At 35.2% G+C, this 17861-nt stretch overlaps 1 protein-coding gene across 4 annotated transcripts in view; it reads left to right on the top strand.

Annotated features, from left to right (window-relative positions):
• Positions 1-17861, top strand: part of ATRNL1 (attractin like 1) — a 792651-nt gene that overhangs the window by 63420 nt on the left and 711370 nt on the right. For all 4 annotated transcript variants that reach the window (XM_062214395.1, XM_062214397.1, XM_062214398.1 and 1 more), the window contains exons 6-7: positions 11263-11437; positions 15371-15458. In XM_062214395.1, the coding sequence (XP_062070379.1) occupies positions 11263-11437; positions 15371-15458 (263 nt within the window). The remainder of the gene's footprint in view (positions 1-11262; positions 11438-15370; positions 15459-17861) is intronic.

The raw sequence follows: 17861 nt of genomic DNA, 5'->3' as shown, positions 1-17861 counted from the left end.
CAAGTGACAATGTCAAGTAGTAGCTCGGATTAATGAGAGATTGTGGTGCTAAAGATTATAAATTTGAGAGGGATCAGTGTATAATTCATGCCTAAGATCATTGAGTAACCTTTTTTTCCTTCAAAAATGGACTCAGCAGCCTGTTACTAATGCCTGAAGTTAAAAAGCATTGGAAATTCATTTATGCTCTTTGGATTATTAAACTATACATAACCTGTAGATTATTAAACTATATATAACCCATGGAGAAGGTAGTATATTAAATCTTCATGAAAATACACTGTAGTATAATTAGTTTGTTATATTCTTTTTGAAACAGCTTCGATCTACTATCTTGAAAAGGTTCCTATTGACTGAGAGAAGTTATACAGGGAGAGTTAAGCAGAGATGTTATATGAGGGACCAGATTATGACATGCCAGAAGACTTTCCTGGATGTATCTCTATAAAGAGGGAAGCCTTTGTATATATAAAGTACTCTTAAAAGTTATTTTCATAAATTGATATTTAGTTTATTTACATTTTAAATATTTTGGCTATAGAATGCTGAAAGCTACAAATTAAGATTAATTTTTCTTAATTCTTTAAATTTATAAATCTTATTCTGTGTGTTAACCCGCTGCACCACAGTGCTGGCCCCTTATTATTCTGTGTGTTAACACTAAAGTAATCATTAGAGTTTGGCTATTGATAATTCCATCTATTGCCTCTCTGCCTTTTGACTAAGATCAAGTGTAGATAATTCATCTCATACTATAATTGCTACAAGTTACATAAAATGGATTATAATAAGACAGGAAGAATTTTGATTTAAATTTTCTTCTGTGTAGAAAACTGGGTATTTTAAAATTCAAAATAGAACTTTAAAAATTCTTTAGACTCATTTTTATGCACTAAATGATAATATTTAAATTAATTACATTGCTTCTGGAGTTGCATTCCTTAACTCCTTACCTCTTCTTCTATCTTCAGTTCCAGGAGTGTAGCATCTTGCTTCAGTGTTCATAAGACTTTCTTCTGTAGTGAAAACTCCTTCTCTTAAAAGGACACCTGTGATTATATTTAGAGCTCAATTGGATAGTATATGATAAACCCCTCATTTAAAAATTTTTAATCATACGAGCAAAGTCCCTCTTGCTGTGTAAGATAATATTTACTAGCCCAGGTGAATAAGATTTGTGTATTTTTGGAGGATGTTATTTAGCCTAATCCAAACTCTCTGCAGTATTTTCCTTTAATGAAGATGTGATAAATATACTGCTGATTGAAATATATTCCTGTCAGTGCTTTTTCATACCATTATTCTCAGTTCTACCCAGATATTACTTGACTGCTTCCAACTCTGGGCTTTTGAATCATAGTCTGTTTTTAACTTTTTATTTAACAAATAATTTTAAAACTTACAGATATATTACAAGAATAAGAATAGAACAAAGATATCAAAATGCCTGTTACCCAGATTCACATATTGTTAACGTTTTTTACTCTGTTTGCTTTATTGTCCCTGACTTATATGATTTAAACTAATTTTACATTTTATTCTTAAGTAAAAAGGATACAACATTTTTTATCAGTAATTGTATGGCTTATATATAATGTCCATATGATTAGTTTCTTTTCAGTTAAATTAGAGCCTTTTTAATAAAAGGCTAGATAGTATCTTTGACTTTGCAGGCTCCATATGATGTCTGTTACAGCTACTCCACTCTGCTATTTTTGTGTAAAAATAGCCATAGACAGTAGTTAACTGAATGAGTATGCCAAAGCAGATAGAGGACTGGATTTGGATTTAAATGATTTCTAAGTGGATTAGAATTATAGTTAAGATTTAAAAAAAAAAAAGAACAAAATTTCTTTCTTTTATTACCAAGGAATAGTTTACAGTATTTTCCCTCAGAGATAATAAGCATTGAAAGGGATCTTTGGCCGGCGCCATGGCTCAATAGGCTAATCCTCCGCCTGTGGCGCTGGCACACCGGGTTCTAGTCCCGGTTGGGGCACCGGATTCTGTCTCGGTTGCCCCTCTTCCAGGCTAGCTCTCTGCTGTGGCCAGGGAGTGCAGTGGAGGATGGCCCAAGTGCTTGGGTCCTGCACCCCATGGGAGACCAGGATAAGCACCTGGCTCCTGCCTTGGGATCAGCGCGATGCACCGGCCGCAGCACGCCAGCTGCAGGGGCCATTGGAGGGTGAACCAATGGCAAAGGAAGACCTTTCTCTCTGTCTCTCTTTCTCACTGTCCACTCTGCCTGTCAAAAAGTAAAAAAAAAAAAAAAGGGGGGGGGGGATCTTGAAGATGAATTAATGAGTACATGGTAAATAAATGAAGTCAGTATGGGCTAATGTTTCTGAAATCAGAATCTACTTGGAAGTTTATAAATTTTATGATTGAATGATAATTTAGAATACTTTGTTATAAGCAAATTTAAAATTAAATATCTATTCTTAAACTGAGTAATGCTGCTTGATTGTATTGCCAGCATTTGTAGTCAGTTGGGACCAAGTAGTATTGTAGGCTCAAAAGAACAGCAGTGCTGGTAGTGGCGGGGCATTTGGCGCCTTGATTAGGTTTCTGTTTAGGATGCCAGTATCCTATATTGGAATGCCTGGTTTGAGTCCCAGCTATTTCACTTCTAATCTAGCTTCCTGCTAATGTGTACCATATCAGGTAGCAGGTAGTGGCCTAGGTATTTGGGTTCCTGCCACCATGTAGGAGACATGGACTGAGTTCTGAGATTCTGGCCTTGGTCTTGACCTAACCCTGGCTGTTGTGGGATTTTAGGAAGGGAACTAGCAGATGGCAGATCTCTCTTTCTTCTCTTTTTTGCTTTCAAATAAAATGAATATACAAAAGTAAAAAAAGACTATAACTGAAATGTACTAATACTTTTGTGACAAGTGAAGGATGAATGATGATATACTACATTATATGAATTAAGAAATTTTGTTAAAAGTTGAGGAAAGAGAAATTATGGGAGAACTGAGTTGTAAAAATAATATAGGTATGTTAACATTATATTAAAAAAGGCACTGTAAGAATTAGTATCATTGACAACTTGGGACCAGTTATTTAGTTTGAGCAAAACAATCATTCATTATATTAAGTACAGGTACATCTTGGAGATAGTGTACATTTTATTCCAGGCCATCTCAATAAAATTAACACTGCAAGAAAGTTAGTCATAAATTTTGTATTTCCCATTGTACATAAAATTATGTTTATACTGTACTGTAGTCTGCTAAATGTATAATTGCATTTTGTCTAAAAATTATAGTATGTTAAGAATACTTTATTACTATAAAATGCTATCATTTGAGCTTTTGGTAATGTTGTAATCTTTTTTCTGGTTGAATCTTGCCTCGTGTTGAAGGCTGCTGACTAATCATTAGGGTGTTGGTTGCTGAAGATTGAAGTGACTATGGCAATGTCTTATTCTATTCTCTTTTCTTTCTTCTTCATTTATTTGAAAGACACAGTGACAGAGAGGGATAGAGAAATCTTCCGTCTGCTGGTTCATTCCCTAGATGGGCACAAAAGCTGGGGTTGGGCCAGGCTGAGGCCAGGAGCCCAGAACTCAATCCCTGTGAGTGGCAGGGACCCAAGGGCCTGGCCATCATCTACTGCTTTCCAGGGTGAGCATTAGCAGGCTTTCCAAGTGATGGCTTAACCTGCTGTACTACAATACCCTCTCCTTTCTTAAAATAATACAACAATGAAAAAAAAAATAATACAACAATGAAAGTTGCTGCATTGATGGACTCTTCCTTTCCTGCAAAAATTCTCTATAGCATGAGATGATATTTTATAGCATTTTACCTACAGTAGAACTTCTTTTAGTACTGGAGTCAGTCTTCTCAAACCCTGCTGCTGTTTTACTGGCTAAGTTTATATGTTATTCTAAATTTTTTGTAATTTCAACAATGTTCACAACATCTTCACCAAGAGTAGGTTCAATCTCAAGAGGCTACTTTGCATATCCATTAGAAGCAACTCCTCATTTGTTAAAGTTTCATCATGCAATCTCAGCAATTCAGTCAGTCTTCAGGCCCCACTTATTAGTTTTTTTTTTCCTGTTTCCAAAACATATGCAGTTACTTCCTCCATTGAAGTCATGAACTCCTTAGAGTTATACATGATGGTTGGATTCAGCTTCTTCCAAACCCCCTTAATGTTGATATTTTGACCTCTTCTCATGAATCATAATTGTTCTTCTTTTTTTAAATTTATTTAAGTTATAGAAGTTTCATATATATTATATATACAGATTTAGTAAAATAGTGGCACTTCCACCCCCCTCTCTCACCCATGCTCCAACCCTTTCTCTCCCTCCCTCTTGGATTACCACTCTTAATTTTTACAATGATTTATTTTCAGTATACTTAATGATAGTACAGTTAACCCTACTGTAAATAAAAGAGTTCACTAAATATTATGAAGAGAATTAAAACAAAACACTGTTCCTCAATGGAAGAGACAAGGGCTATAAGTAACCATCGATTCTCAAAATGCCCATTTCACTCCAATACCCTACATTTCAGGTACTCTAATGCTTCCTCAGATCAGGGAAAACATATGATGTCTGTCTTTTTAGGACTGCCTTATTTTACTAGGTATAATGATTTGCAGTTGTGACCATCTTGTTGCAAAATACAGGAATTCATTTTTTTTACATCAGAGTAGTACTCCATAGTGTATATATACCATAATTTCTTTATCCAGTCAACAGTTGATAGACATCTGGGTTGATTCTGTATCTTAGCTATTGTGACTTATGCTGCGGTGAACATGGAGGTATAGATAACTCTTTCATATACTAATTTCTTTTGATTTGGGTAAATTCCCTGAGTGGGATGGCTAGATCATTTGGTAGATCTATATTGAGTTTTCTGAGGTATCTCTATATTGTCTTCCATAATAATTGCACCAGTTTAGATTCCTATCAACAGTGGACCAAGGTACCCTTTTCCCCACATCCTCGCCAGCATTTGTTGTTTATTGATTTCTGTATGAGAGCCATTCTAACTGGAGTTAGGTGAGACCTTATTGTATTTTTGATTTGATTTCCCGGATAGCTAGTGAGCCTGAGTATTTTCTCCAATGTTTGTTGGTGATTTGAATTTCCTCTCTTGAAAAATTCCTGTTCAAGTCTTTTGCCCATTTATTAACTGGATTTTTTTTTGTTTTGTTTTGTTGAATTTCTTGATCTATTTGTACATTCTGGACATTAACCCTTAATCAGTTGTGAGTTTGAAAATATTTTCTCTCATTCAGTAGGTTGCCTCTTCATTTTTCTGAGTGTTTCTTTTACAGTGCAGAAGGTTCTCAGCTTGATGTAATCCGAACTGTCAATTTTGACTTTGATTCCTTGTGTTTCTGGGGTCTTTTCCAAGAAGTCTTTGCTTATGTCAATGTCTTGCAGAGTTTCCCCAATGTTCTCTAATGATTTGATGGTATCTGTTCATAGATTTAGGTATTTGATCCATGATCCATTTTGGGTGGATTTTTTTTGTAAGGTGTAGGGCAGGGATCTAGTTTCATACTTTGGCACATAGAGATCTAGTTTCCAAAGCATCATTTGTTAAAGAGATTGTCTTTGCTCCAGGGATTTATTTTAGATCCTTTATCAAAGATAAATTGGTTGTAGATGCATGCATTCATTTCTGGAATTGCTGTTCTGTTCCATTGATCTCCATGTTTGTTTTAGTGCCAGTACCAGGCTGTTTTGATTATAACTGCCCTGTGGTATGTCTTGATATCTGATATTGTGATGCATCTGGCTTTGTTTTTGCTGTATAAGATTGCTTTAGCTACTGGGGGTCTCTTGTGTTTCCATATGAATTTTAACATTTTTTCCTAGATCTGTGAGGAATGTCATTATTGTTTTGATTGGGATTGCATTGAATCTGTAAATTACTTTTGGTAGAATGGGCATTTTGATGATGTTGATTCTTTCGATCCATGAACATGGAAGATTTTACCATTTTTAAATGTCTTTTTCAATTTTTTCTTTATTGCTTTATAGTTTCCATTGTGTAGATCTTTGGTATCCTTGGTTACTTTTTTTCCAAGGTATTTGATTGTTTTTGTAGCTATTGTGAATGGGACTGATCTTGAAAGTTCTTTCTCAGCCATGACATTGTCTGTGTATACAAAGGTGTGCTGATTTTATATCCTGCCACTTTACCAAACTCTTTTATGAGTTCCAATAGTCTCTCAGTGGAGTCTTTTGGATACCCTATGTATAAGATCATGTCATCTGCGAATAGGGGTATTCCTTTCCAATTTGTATCCTTTTGATTTCTTTTTCTTGCCAAATGGCTCTGGCTAAAACTCCCAGGACTATATTAAATAGCAATGTTGAGAGTGGGCATCCTTGTCTGGGTCTGGATCTTAGTGGGAAAGCGTCAAGCTTTTCCTTATCCAATAGAATGCTGGCCATGAGTTTGTCATATATATTGCCTTGATTGTGTTGAGGAATGTTCCTTCTATACCCAGTTTGCTTAAGGTTTTCATCATGAAAGAATGTTGTATTTTATTAAATGCTTTCTCTGCATCTATTGAGATAACTATATGGTTTTTGTTCTTCAGTTTGTTCATGTGATGTATCACGTTGAAAGATTTGCGAATGTTGAACCATACCTGCCTACTGGGGGTAAATCCCATTTTATCTGGGTGAATGATCCTTCTGATGTGTTGTGGGATTCAATTAGCTACTATTTTGTTGAGGATTTTTGCATCTGTGTTCATCAGGGAAATTGGTCTGTCGTTCTCATTCTGTTTTATCTTTTTCAGGCTTAGGAATTAAGATGATGCTGGCTTAATAGAAGGAATTTGGGAGGATTCTCTCCCTTTCAATTGTTTTGAATAGCTTGAGAAGAATTGAAATTAATTCTTTTTTAAATGTCTGGCAGAATTCAGCAATGAAGCCATCCAGTCCTGGGCTTTTCTTTGTTGGGAGGGTCTTTAATACTGATTCAGTTTCCATCTTGGTTGTTGGTCTATTTAGGTTTTCTGTATCTTCATGACTCAATTTTGGTAGATTGTATGTTTCTAGGAATCTATACATTTCTTCTAGGTTTCCCAATTTGTTGGCATACAGCTCTTTGTAGTAATTTCTGATGATTCTTTTTATTTCTGTGGTATATGTTGTTACATTTCCTTTTTTATCTTTATTTTATTGATTTGCGTCTTTTCTCTCTCTCCCTCTTTTTTTTTGGTAAGTTGGGTCAGTGGTGTGTCAATTTCATTTATTTTTGTTAAAACCAGCCCTTCATTTCATTGATTTTTTTTTGTATTGCTTCTCGGTTTCAATTTCATTTATTTCTTCTCTAATTTTAATTATTTCTTTCCTTCTACTAATTTGGGGTTTGGTTTGTTGTTTTTTTTTAGGTCCTTGAGATGCATTCATAGCTCATTTATTTGGTACCTTTCCAATCTTTTCATGTAGGCACTCTTAGCACTGCTTTTGATATAACACATAAGTTTTGATATGTATTGTCATCTTCATTTATTTCTAGAAATTTTTTGATTTCTCTTTTGATTTCTTCTGTGACCTACTGTTCATTCAGGAGCATGTTGTTCAGTCTCCATGTGTTTGCATATGCTCTAGGGATTCCTGAGTTGCTGATTTCCAGTTTCATTACATTGTGGTCAGAGAAGATGCATAGTATGATTTTGATTTTTTTTTTTTTTAATTTGCAGAGACTTGCTGTATGGCCTAGCATATGGTCTGTTGTAGAGAAAGTTCTATGCACTGATAAGAAGAATGTGTATTCTGCCACTATGGGGTGAAAAGTTCTGTAGATATCTGTTTTGTCCATTTGGTCTATAGTGTTTATTAACTCTATTGTTTCCTTGCTGGTTTTCTGCCTGGTTGATCTGTCTAGTGCTGAAAGTGGGGTACTGAAGTCCCCCATTACTATTGTATTAGAGTCTATGTCTCCCATTAGGTCTATTAACATTTCTTTTAAATAGCCAGGTGCCCTGTAATTGGGCGCATATACCTTTATTATAGTCATATCTTCCTGTTGAATTGATCCCTTTATCATTACATAGTGCCCTTCTTTGTCTTTCTTAACAGTATTGTTGTTAAAGTCTATTTTGTCTGATATTAGGATGGCTACACCAACTCTTTTTTGCTTTCTGTTAGCATGCGAAATATTTTTTTTTTTTTGACAGGCAGAATTAGACAGTGAGTGAGAGAGAGACAGAGATAAAGGTCTTCCTTCTGTTGGTTCACCCCCCCAAACGGCCGCTACGGCTGGCGCGCTGTGCCGATCTGAAGCCAGGAGCTAGGTGCTTCCTCCTGGTGTCCCATGCGGGTGTAGGGCCAAAACACTTGGGCCATCCTCCACTGCCTTCCCGGGCCACAACAGACAGCTGGACTGGAAGAGGAGCAACCGGGACAATCTGGCGCCCTGACCAGGGCTAGAACCCGGGAGCTGCGCCAATCCGAAGCCAGAAGCCAGGAACTTCTTCCAGATCTCCCATGCGGTTGCAGGGGCACAAGGACTTGGACCATCTTCTACTGCTTTCCCAGGCTATAGCAGAGAGCTGGATGGAAGTGGAGCAGCTGGGTCTCGAACCGGTGCTCATATGGGATGCTGGCTTCAGGCCAGGGCGTTAACCTGCTGTGCCACAGCGCCAGCCTCGTCTCTACTGTTGAGGAACAGTTCTTTTTTCTTTCTTTTTACTATTTGTTGAATTCTTCGCTTAGTGGAGCATCAATCTTATGATTATAAAATAAATTGAAAGTATGTTATTGTAAAAATTAAAGAATAAGAAAGGAAGGAAGCTGGGGGGTCAGTGGGAGGGAAGGTAGGAGGAGATGTATCACTATGTTCTTAAATCTGTATATATGAACTACATGAAATTTGTTCATGTTATATAAATAAATAAAAAAACTAAGCTTTTCCTTTGATACTTTGAAGCTAGACATTCACTTCTACTTTATAGCTATGAAAGTCTTCAGTGTCATTATCTTTTTTTTTTTTTTTAAAGATTTTATTTATTTGTTTGAGAGGTAGAGTTACAGATAGAGAGAAAGGTTTTCCATCTGCTGATTCACTTTGCAAATGGCCACAATGGCTGGAGCTGAGCCAGTCCAGGAGCCAGGAGCTTCTTCTGGGTCTACCACATGGTGCAGGGGCCCAAGTGCTTGGGTCATCTTCTACTGCTTTTCCAGGCCACAGCAGAGAGCTAGTTCAGAAGAGGAACAGCCGGGACTAGAACTTGCCCCGATATGGGATGTCGGCACTGCAGGTGGAATATTAACCTACTGTGCCACAGTGTTGGCCCCTGTCATTATCTTATGATACAAGGTTTTTTTCTCTACATTGAAAATCTGTAGTTCGATGAACCCATCTTTATCAATTTTGTTAGCTAGATCTTCTGGATAACTTGGTGTATTTTCCACATCAGCATTTGACTGTTTGGCATAAAAGACCTAGGTTTTGGCCTGTCATGTCTATTGACATGTAATCCTCACAAAATTTAATCATTTATAGGTTTTGATATCAAGTGAGAGATGTAAGACACCTCCTTTCTCTTGAATACTTGGAGGACATTTTAAGGTTAATATTTGGCCTGATTTCAATATTGCATCTCAGGGAATATGGAGGCATGAAGAGGAGAGAGGCAGGGATTGACTGATCAGTAGCGCAGGTAGAACACATGAACATTTATCAGTTAAGTTTCCTGTCTTGTATAGCTGTGGTTCATAATACTCCCAAACAAAGATCACTGATTACAGATTGCCACAACACATATACCAATAAAAACTTTTGCAATACTGCATTACCATATTGAGACGCGCAGAGATGAAGTGAGCACATATTCCTGGCGCAGTAGACTTACTTGCAGAGTACAGAATTGCCCCAAATTTTTAATTGTAAAAATGCAGTATCTACAAAGTACAATAGAGTGATGTGCAATAAAAGGAGACATACCTTTAAATGTTAATTTTGTGAGTTTTATAAATTTGTTTAATTTTATGAAATTGTTTATACTTATATAACAAGTTCTAAAGACTTTATGTGTAGTATTTCAACATATTTTTTTTCTCCAAAATTAAAATAATTGGTGAGCCCCAGAGTTTGATATTTCCTTTAGGAGCATTTCTTCCATTACATAAGTTGGAAAAACACTGATCTAGGCTAGTCTCCTGTATTTTATAATTGGAGTGTAGTCTTCTACATTTTACAGTTTACCAAGACTCATGAGTAATACTAGGCATATGAAAAGGAAAAGGCTGTGTTTTTTTTTTTTTTTTGTGTGTGTGTGTGTTTTAAAGGTTTATTTATTTATTTGAAAGGCAGAGTCACAGAGAAGCACAGGCAGAGAGAAAGAGAAAGAGAGAGAGAGGTCTTCCATCTGTTGTTTCACTCTCCAGATGGCCACAATGGCTGGAGCTTTGCTGATCCAAAGCCAGGAGCCTCTTCCCATTCTCTCATGCTCGTGCAGGGGCCCAAGGACTTGGGCCAACTTCTGCTTTCCCAGGCCATAGCAGAGAGCTGGATCAGAAATGGAGCAGCCAGGAGTTGAACTGGTGCCCATATGGGATGCCGGCACTGCAGGCGGTGGCTTTACTCGCTACACCACACCACGAGCCCCAGAGGCTGTGTTTTTTTCCTTATTGTATTTGAAATTATTCTGCACTAATTAATAGTTTTTATTTTATTATACGTAATAGCTTTTTTTCTTTGAGGATATGAGGCTCCCTACCAAAGCCGATTTTGGTTGTTCTAATAATGATGCCAAGGAAAACATAATCTTTATTTTAGTAATTGTTCCGTAGTTTATAATTTACAAATGCTTTTATCTTGATTTTATATTAAATATTTATAGTAACCCTTGTGATAGATTATTTCCATTTTATAGATGAAAGTTTGATGATGGAACTGGTAAACAGATTTGCCCAAGGTCACACTGCTAGTAAGGGCAAAAACTGAGATTTGAGAATATTATTTTTCATTATAATATTCTAAACATACTAAAGTAAATTTGCAATTTTATGTTATTTATTCTTTTAGATTGTGATATTTATTTGAACATATCCAACTCTGAGTATATGAATTTTTTTCCCTTTTAGGCATTACATTTGCTGTTAGTATTTTTCTTATAAATTATTTCCAGATTCAGTTATTTATATTTCATTTGTTAATATAAGAAGCATTGTATTCTTAAATTCTCTTAATCCCTGTGTAATCTTTTTATAATATAAGATTTTTTTTAATCCAGTGTGTTGTTTGATTTTTATTTTAATAGGTCCTGATTGTTCTTTGAATGTTCCTTCTACTGAATCTTACTGGATTCTTCCAAATGTGAAACCCTTCAATCCTTCTGTAGGTCGGGCTTCACATAAAGCAGTTTTACATGGGAAATTTATGTGGGTGATTGGTGGATATACTTTTAACTACGGTTCTTTTCAAATGGTCTTGAAGTAAGTATTTTCAGATTCTTACAATATGCTTTATTAAGCTGGACTGTTTTGATGTTTGAATATATGTTTAATTTTGTAACATATCAATTTGTTAAATGGGACTGATTTGGGAATAACTCAATACATCCATAGTTAATTATATTATTGTACATACAGGTTTGTTTTGTGTAGAAATTTTATTTCATTTCTATAGTGTTTTTAATAAATTTATCAATGAGAAATATTAACTTCAAATAAAGATAGGCTATGACTGTTCTGGGTATAATAAACGCTGCCACATTTCAGCATCAATTTACATGAACTTTAACTTGGTATGTAATTTACAGGCAGTTTTTGGCAGAATAGTACCTATTTTAAAACCTATCATTCTTTTACTGTTGTCTCAATAGAGATTGTTCTCTGTATGATTGGGTACTAAGGGGAGCTAAAGGGATGAGTGTTTTATCTGATTTCTTATTCAGTTGATGATTGCATTTGTATTTTATGAACTATTCAATAACAGAAAGGGGGAATTAGGATGAATATTTTGATGATTAATATTGTTTGCAGTTATAATATTTCTAATAACTGGTGCAAGTCGGCCATCAGCCAGTCAGAACTGGTCTTAGACAGAATACTGTTATGGTATGTATCCTATAGAATGATCAGATAAGCAGATAAATATAATGAACATAGTTAAAATCAAATTTCAGGTAAATAACAAATTTTTCATATGAGAAAAATTGCAGTATTTATATTTTTTGTTTTGTCCCAAATATTGCATAGGTCATACTGCCATTAAAAAATGTTGTTGTTTATCTGAAATTTAGATTTAACTGGGAATTCTCTGTTTTATCAGGCAATTTTACCTGTTGTATGTATTAACTATTAATTTTGAAACTCTGAGAAATACTAAATATAAGAGGAAATTTCTTTAAAATTATGATTGAAGTGACTGGATTTAAACTGCAAAATAAAATTCTTGAAAGAGAAGAGTTTTAGGTAAATATTTAAGTGAAAAATTATAATTTTGTAACTATATGATGACTAAAATATAGTAGAAAGAATTGAAAGAGAGTTGGTAGGTTTAAAATGAATTAAGATATGACAAGAACCTGAATAATAATGAGATTTTAATGTGGAAACTAGAAAGAATTAACTGTGATTAAAGAAAATGAAGAAACCTGTGAAAACAGAGTTGAACTTGAATTAAACTGTGATATTTCCAAAGCTGAATTGTGAAAGTAAAGCCAAATTATCAAGTGAAAATCTTAAAAGTTTGTGTTCTGGGAAAATTGTATACCATATTTGAAATTAAGTGATGAATATTATTCAATACTCTCTTAAACTTATATATTTTCTATTTGAACCAAATAGTTTAACTTTTTTGTGTGAAACCTGGTTCCTTTGGTTTCTATGTTATGCAGATTTATAAGCTTATATAGATAAAAGCCAAAAGGTATCAGATTAGAATTAACCTTGTTTTCACAGGTTAGAGAATATTTTTCATCATTCTGAATGTAGTTCAAATGTAGATAAGGATATTTAAATAGCTTTTAGAAGTGATAATGTCAGTTATAATGATTTATGTTCTATAGCAGAATTTAATTGATGTGTAGATATTACATTTTATTTTTTTTAAAGATTTATTTATTTATTTGAAAGGCAGAGTTACAGAGAGGAGTTGGGGAAGACAGAGAGATCTATCTGCTGGTTCACTCCCAATATGGCTGCAACAGATAGACCTGTTATATATGTATATACATACATTACATATTCATGATATACCTATACACACATAAGTGTACACATATACACATATATATGCAGAGAAAGAGAGAAAAAGAGAGAAGAGGTAAGCAAATCAGAAGTGCCAAAGAGTAGGGAGTTGCAGTTACAAATGTAATGGCCAAGGTAGGATTCATGAGAAAAATGAAAGCTGAGCAAAGTCTAGAAGGAGGTCAGGGTGTCGGCACTACAGTTTTCTGTAGCCACAGAGGAGGGTCAGACAAAAGCCTTAAGGGAGTGGCTGCTCGAAATGTTTGGAGAGCAATGAGTAGGCCCATATGAATTGCATGGAATGTGTGATAAGGAAGTATGAACTTGGAGGGCTAATAGAGGAGGTATATAGTTGATGAAGAGTATTGTAGATTTGTTGGAACTCATGGAAGGGTTTTTAGCGTGTTTTGACATATGAAGTTCTCTATTAAGAGAATTCTAGGGATTGGGAGGAAGAGTAGGAACAGAATTGAATTAGGATGAGATTATCAAGGGAATGAATTCTAGTTTGAAAAAAAGAAAAGAACTGAGTCTGAGGTATCCCATCTCTGGGATACTGGGGAGAAGTGAAGAAATCAGTAAAAGAGACAGGAAAGCAGTGGCCAGTGAGATAGAACTAAAAGAGTACAGTGACTTTGAAGGCAAGGAAAACAATATATGAGGATTAAGTCATGATTAACAATGTCAAGTGCTGATGATTAACTAAGTCAAGCGAAATGAAGATTGAAAAGTGGCCATGGGTTTAGTATGAGGAAGCTAGCCTTGGCAGACAGTTTTTCTGGGGTGGTGAGGTTAAAAGCCCAAGTAGAGTTCGGCAAGATGGGTTGGGGTGGGACCATAAAGATGTGGGGCAGTAAAGAAATGGGGTGGTAACTTGAAGGGGGAGTGAAGTCAAGGGAAGTTTTCCTTCTTTTAATAAGTGAGAGAAATGAAAGTATTTATGCTGATGAAAATTCTGGTAAGACATATAATATAGAAAACATGGGAGAACTGCTGGGTTAGTATGGGATCTAATGCGTAAGGAACATTAGCAGCTCATTAGTAGCAGAGATCAGCAGACTATAGAGGTTAGGCCCAATGCCTGGGGGCTGAGAATGGTTACTTAATTTTCATTAGGCTAAAAAAAAGATGTGAGATCAGTGTGGCCCACAATACCTAAAATGTTTACTGTCTGGCCCTTTACAGAAATACTTTGCTGAGCCCTAATTTATGATAATTTGGTGGAAAGCAATGTGTTGGCTGCAGATACTGGTAGGTGGGTAGATTTAGAGGTGCAAATCCGTGGAAGTTATGTTCTCATTGATTATCTTTCCTCATTTGTATTATATATACATCTTATAACTCCAAGCCAGGAAATAATGTTGAGAACAATTTTGGTTACCCTCATCTTTCTTGTGAAAGGAAACTTTTTTGCCTTTCCTGTTGAGTCAGAGGAAGAGAGAAGTGGGGAGATAATAATTGATAGTGAGAGTCTTAAAATACTACCCTATTTTTGGACTGGGATCATTCTTTTTGTATTTTGGCAAATTAAAGTTTGAGTGTAGAGTATGGTGAAAACAAACAAGAATTCTTTTTGTTAAATATTTGAGATTCATAGTTTTGAACTTTTATTTCCTTATGTGTTGAAAGTAATGTATTATAATAGAAGTTTCTATACTAGTGAATTTATTTTGCACAATTAAAACAAAATTACCAGTAAATAAACTTTATTTTTAGAGAAGAAATATATACTTTGTTAATTTATGTGATGCTAAGTCAAGTGTGTGTGAAGAATAAAAATGAATACCTAAAGTATATGGCAATTATAGAATGAAGTGAATTTTCATTTATTTCCAAAAAGAAAAGCTAGCTTTTTAAAAAACAACTTAAAAAATACAGAAAAGCTTTTGTTCAGGTCAAGAAATTAATTGAAATTACTAAAGGCAATAGATAAATTAATCAATGTCCTAGTCAAGTTAATGTACATTATACATTTTATTGATTAGATCTTAGAGTGGGTATGTCTTCAGTGTGTCTTTATTTAAAGTTTCCAATATGATACATGAAGTTAAGAGTTTATTTTTAATTCTTACTGAATTTAATGAATATTTAAGTGCAAGTGGAGAAAATCATATGGAAATCAAAAAATTGAAATGAATCTTAGCTTATGAAGTTATTATCTTTTCTTTCTTTTAGTTACAATTTAGAAAGCAGTATATGGAATGTAGGAACTCTGTCAAGGGGGCCTCTCCAGAGATATGGACATTCTCTTGCTTTATATCAGGTATGGCTCTTGGCTCTTAAATTTTAATCTTTTTTTAGAGTTTACCTTAGGAGGAAAGGTACCAAATCTCAGATTTATTTCAAACACTAATGAGAACAATGTATCATAGGGATCACAGTAACTTCATATATCGTAGACTCATAGACATAAAAAAGATGAGTATTGGGATTTGTGTCCATGGCTTTTTACCTAGTCATCAGGTCAGTCACTTTTTAAAATTATAATAAAGGACACAATGTAAAATTTAGTATTTTAGCTATTTTTATATGTAGAGTTCAATGATATTAAGTACTCTCACATTGTGGGATAACCGTTGCCACGATTATCTCCAGAACTTCTTTTTATCTTGTAAAACTAAAGCAATTACTCTTATCACTGTTCTCCCCAGCCCCTGCAGACCACCAGTCTACTTTCTGTCTTTGTAATTTGACTACTTATAAGTGGTCACTACTTATATAAGTGGAATCATATAATATTTGTCCTTTTGTGACGTACTTCCATGAGCATAATGTCTTCAAGGTTCATCCATGTTGCAGCATGTATGGAATATCCTCCCAGGTTTATAAAAAAAATATGTAGTTTATTTATGAGAGAAAGAGAGCTAGAGCGAGAGCAAGAGCGAGAGATGGACACTGAGTAGACCTTTTCCAATCTATTGGTCATTGATTAATTCCACAAATTCCTACAACAGCCAGGGCTGGGCCATGCCAAAGCCAGGAACTCAATGTGGGTGCTCCCATGTGGGTGGCAGGGACCCAGGTGCTTGAGCTAAAACCTGCTATCTCCCAGAGTATATGTTAGGAAGTAGCTGGAATAGCAGCAGAGCTGGGGCTCGAACCCAGGTACTCCAGTGTGGGATGCAGACATCTCAACTGGTGTCTTCATCACTATGCCAAATGCCTGCCCCTATCCTTCATTTTAAGGCTGAATAATATTAATTATATGATTATACTACTACCCATTGCTCCTTGATAGACACTTAGATTGCTTCTACCTTTTGTTCATTATGAATAATGTTTATATCAATATGTGTCCAACAATGTATTTAAGTTTCTGCTTTCAGTTCTTCTGGGTGTATACCCACAAGTGGAATTTCTGGGTCTATGTTTTATAAACATATATATAAAATACCAGTAAATAAACTTTATTTGTAGATATGAAATATATGCTTAGTTAATTTATGTAATGCTAAGCCAGTTTGTGTAAATGAATACCTAAAGTCAATTACTATTGTAGAATGAAATGAATTTTCATTTATTTCCAAAAAGAAAAGCTAGCTTTTAAAAAAATATATAAAAATACTCATCAGCTCACTATTGTTTAGGCCAAGGAATTGATTGAGATTATTAAAGGCAATAGATAAATTAATGTGAGTAATAAATGTCCTAGTCAATATATATATATATTTATGTTTAATAAAACATAAGTGCCATAATGCTTTCTACAGTGACTGCATCATTTTTTTTTTTTTAATCAGTATAGAACTTTTATTTCTTTGGTAGGGGATATTGTCTTAGCAAGTTGGATAAATTATCAGTTGTTTTTTCTTTTTTTTTTTAACTTTTATTTAATGAATATAAATTTCCAGTGTACAGCTTATGGATTACAATGGCTTCCCCCCTCCCATAACTTCCCTCCCACCCGCAACCCTCCCCTTTCCCGCTCCCTCTCCCCTTCCATTTGCATCAAGATTCATTTTCAATTCTCTTTATATACAGAAGATCAAATTAGTATAAAGATTTCAACAGTTTGCACCCACATAGAAACACAAAGTGAAACATACTGTTTGAGTACTAGTTATAGCATTAAATCACAATGTACAGCACATTAAGGACAGAGATCCCACATGAGGAGCAAGTGCACAGTGGCTCCTGTTGTTGACCCAACAAATTGACACTCTAGTTTATGGCGCCAGTAACCATCCTAGGCTGTCATCATGAGTTGCCAAGGCTATGGAAGCCTTCCAAGTTTACTGACTCTGATCATATTTAGACAAGGTCATAAAAGACAGTGAGGATAGTAACCAATGATCCTAAGAGTGGCATTTACCAGGTCTGAACAATTATACAGCATTAAGTGGGGAAGAGGACCATCAGTACACACAGGTTGGGAGTAGAGCCATTGGTGGTAGTGTAGAGGTTATAATTACAAAGGAATGAGGCCCAAGTGCACTAGACAGGGCCTAGAACAAAGGACAGAGTCATTATTAGAGGAGCTAAGAAAGGTGCTGTCTAAGCTACAATTAAGTTTTCTGATTGAGAGGCAAATAGAACCTGATAGAAGGGGCTTGATAATAATCTGGTGGGCTTTAGGCCTTGTAAATTCAGAGGCCCAGACCTGTCTATCTCTTCACATGGGGTATATCCTAAGGGAGGTGTGAACCTCCTAGGGGAAGGCACTCTG

The sequence above is a fragment of the Lepus europaeus genome, chromosome 17, assembly GCF_033115175.1.
Source record: "Lepus europaeus isolate LE1 chromosome 17, mLepTim1.pri, whole genome shotgun sequence".
NCBI classification, from domain to species: Eukaryota; Metazoa; Chordata; class Mammalia; order Lagomorpha; family Leporidae; genus Lepus; species Lepus europaeus.
The sequence above is the reverse complement of the archived record's forward strand: the minus strand, read 5'-3'. Positions and strand labels throughout refer to the sequence as shown.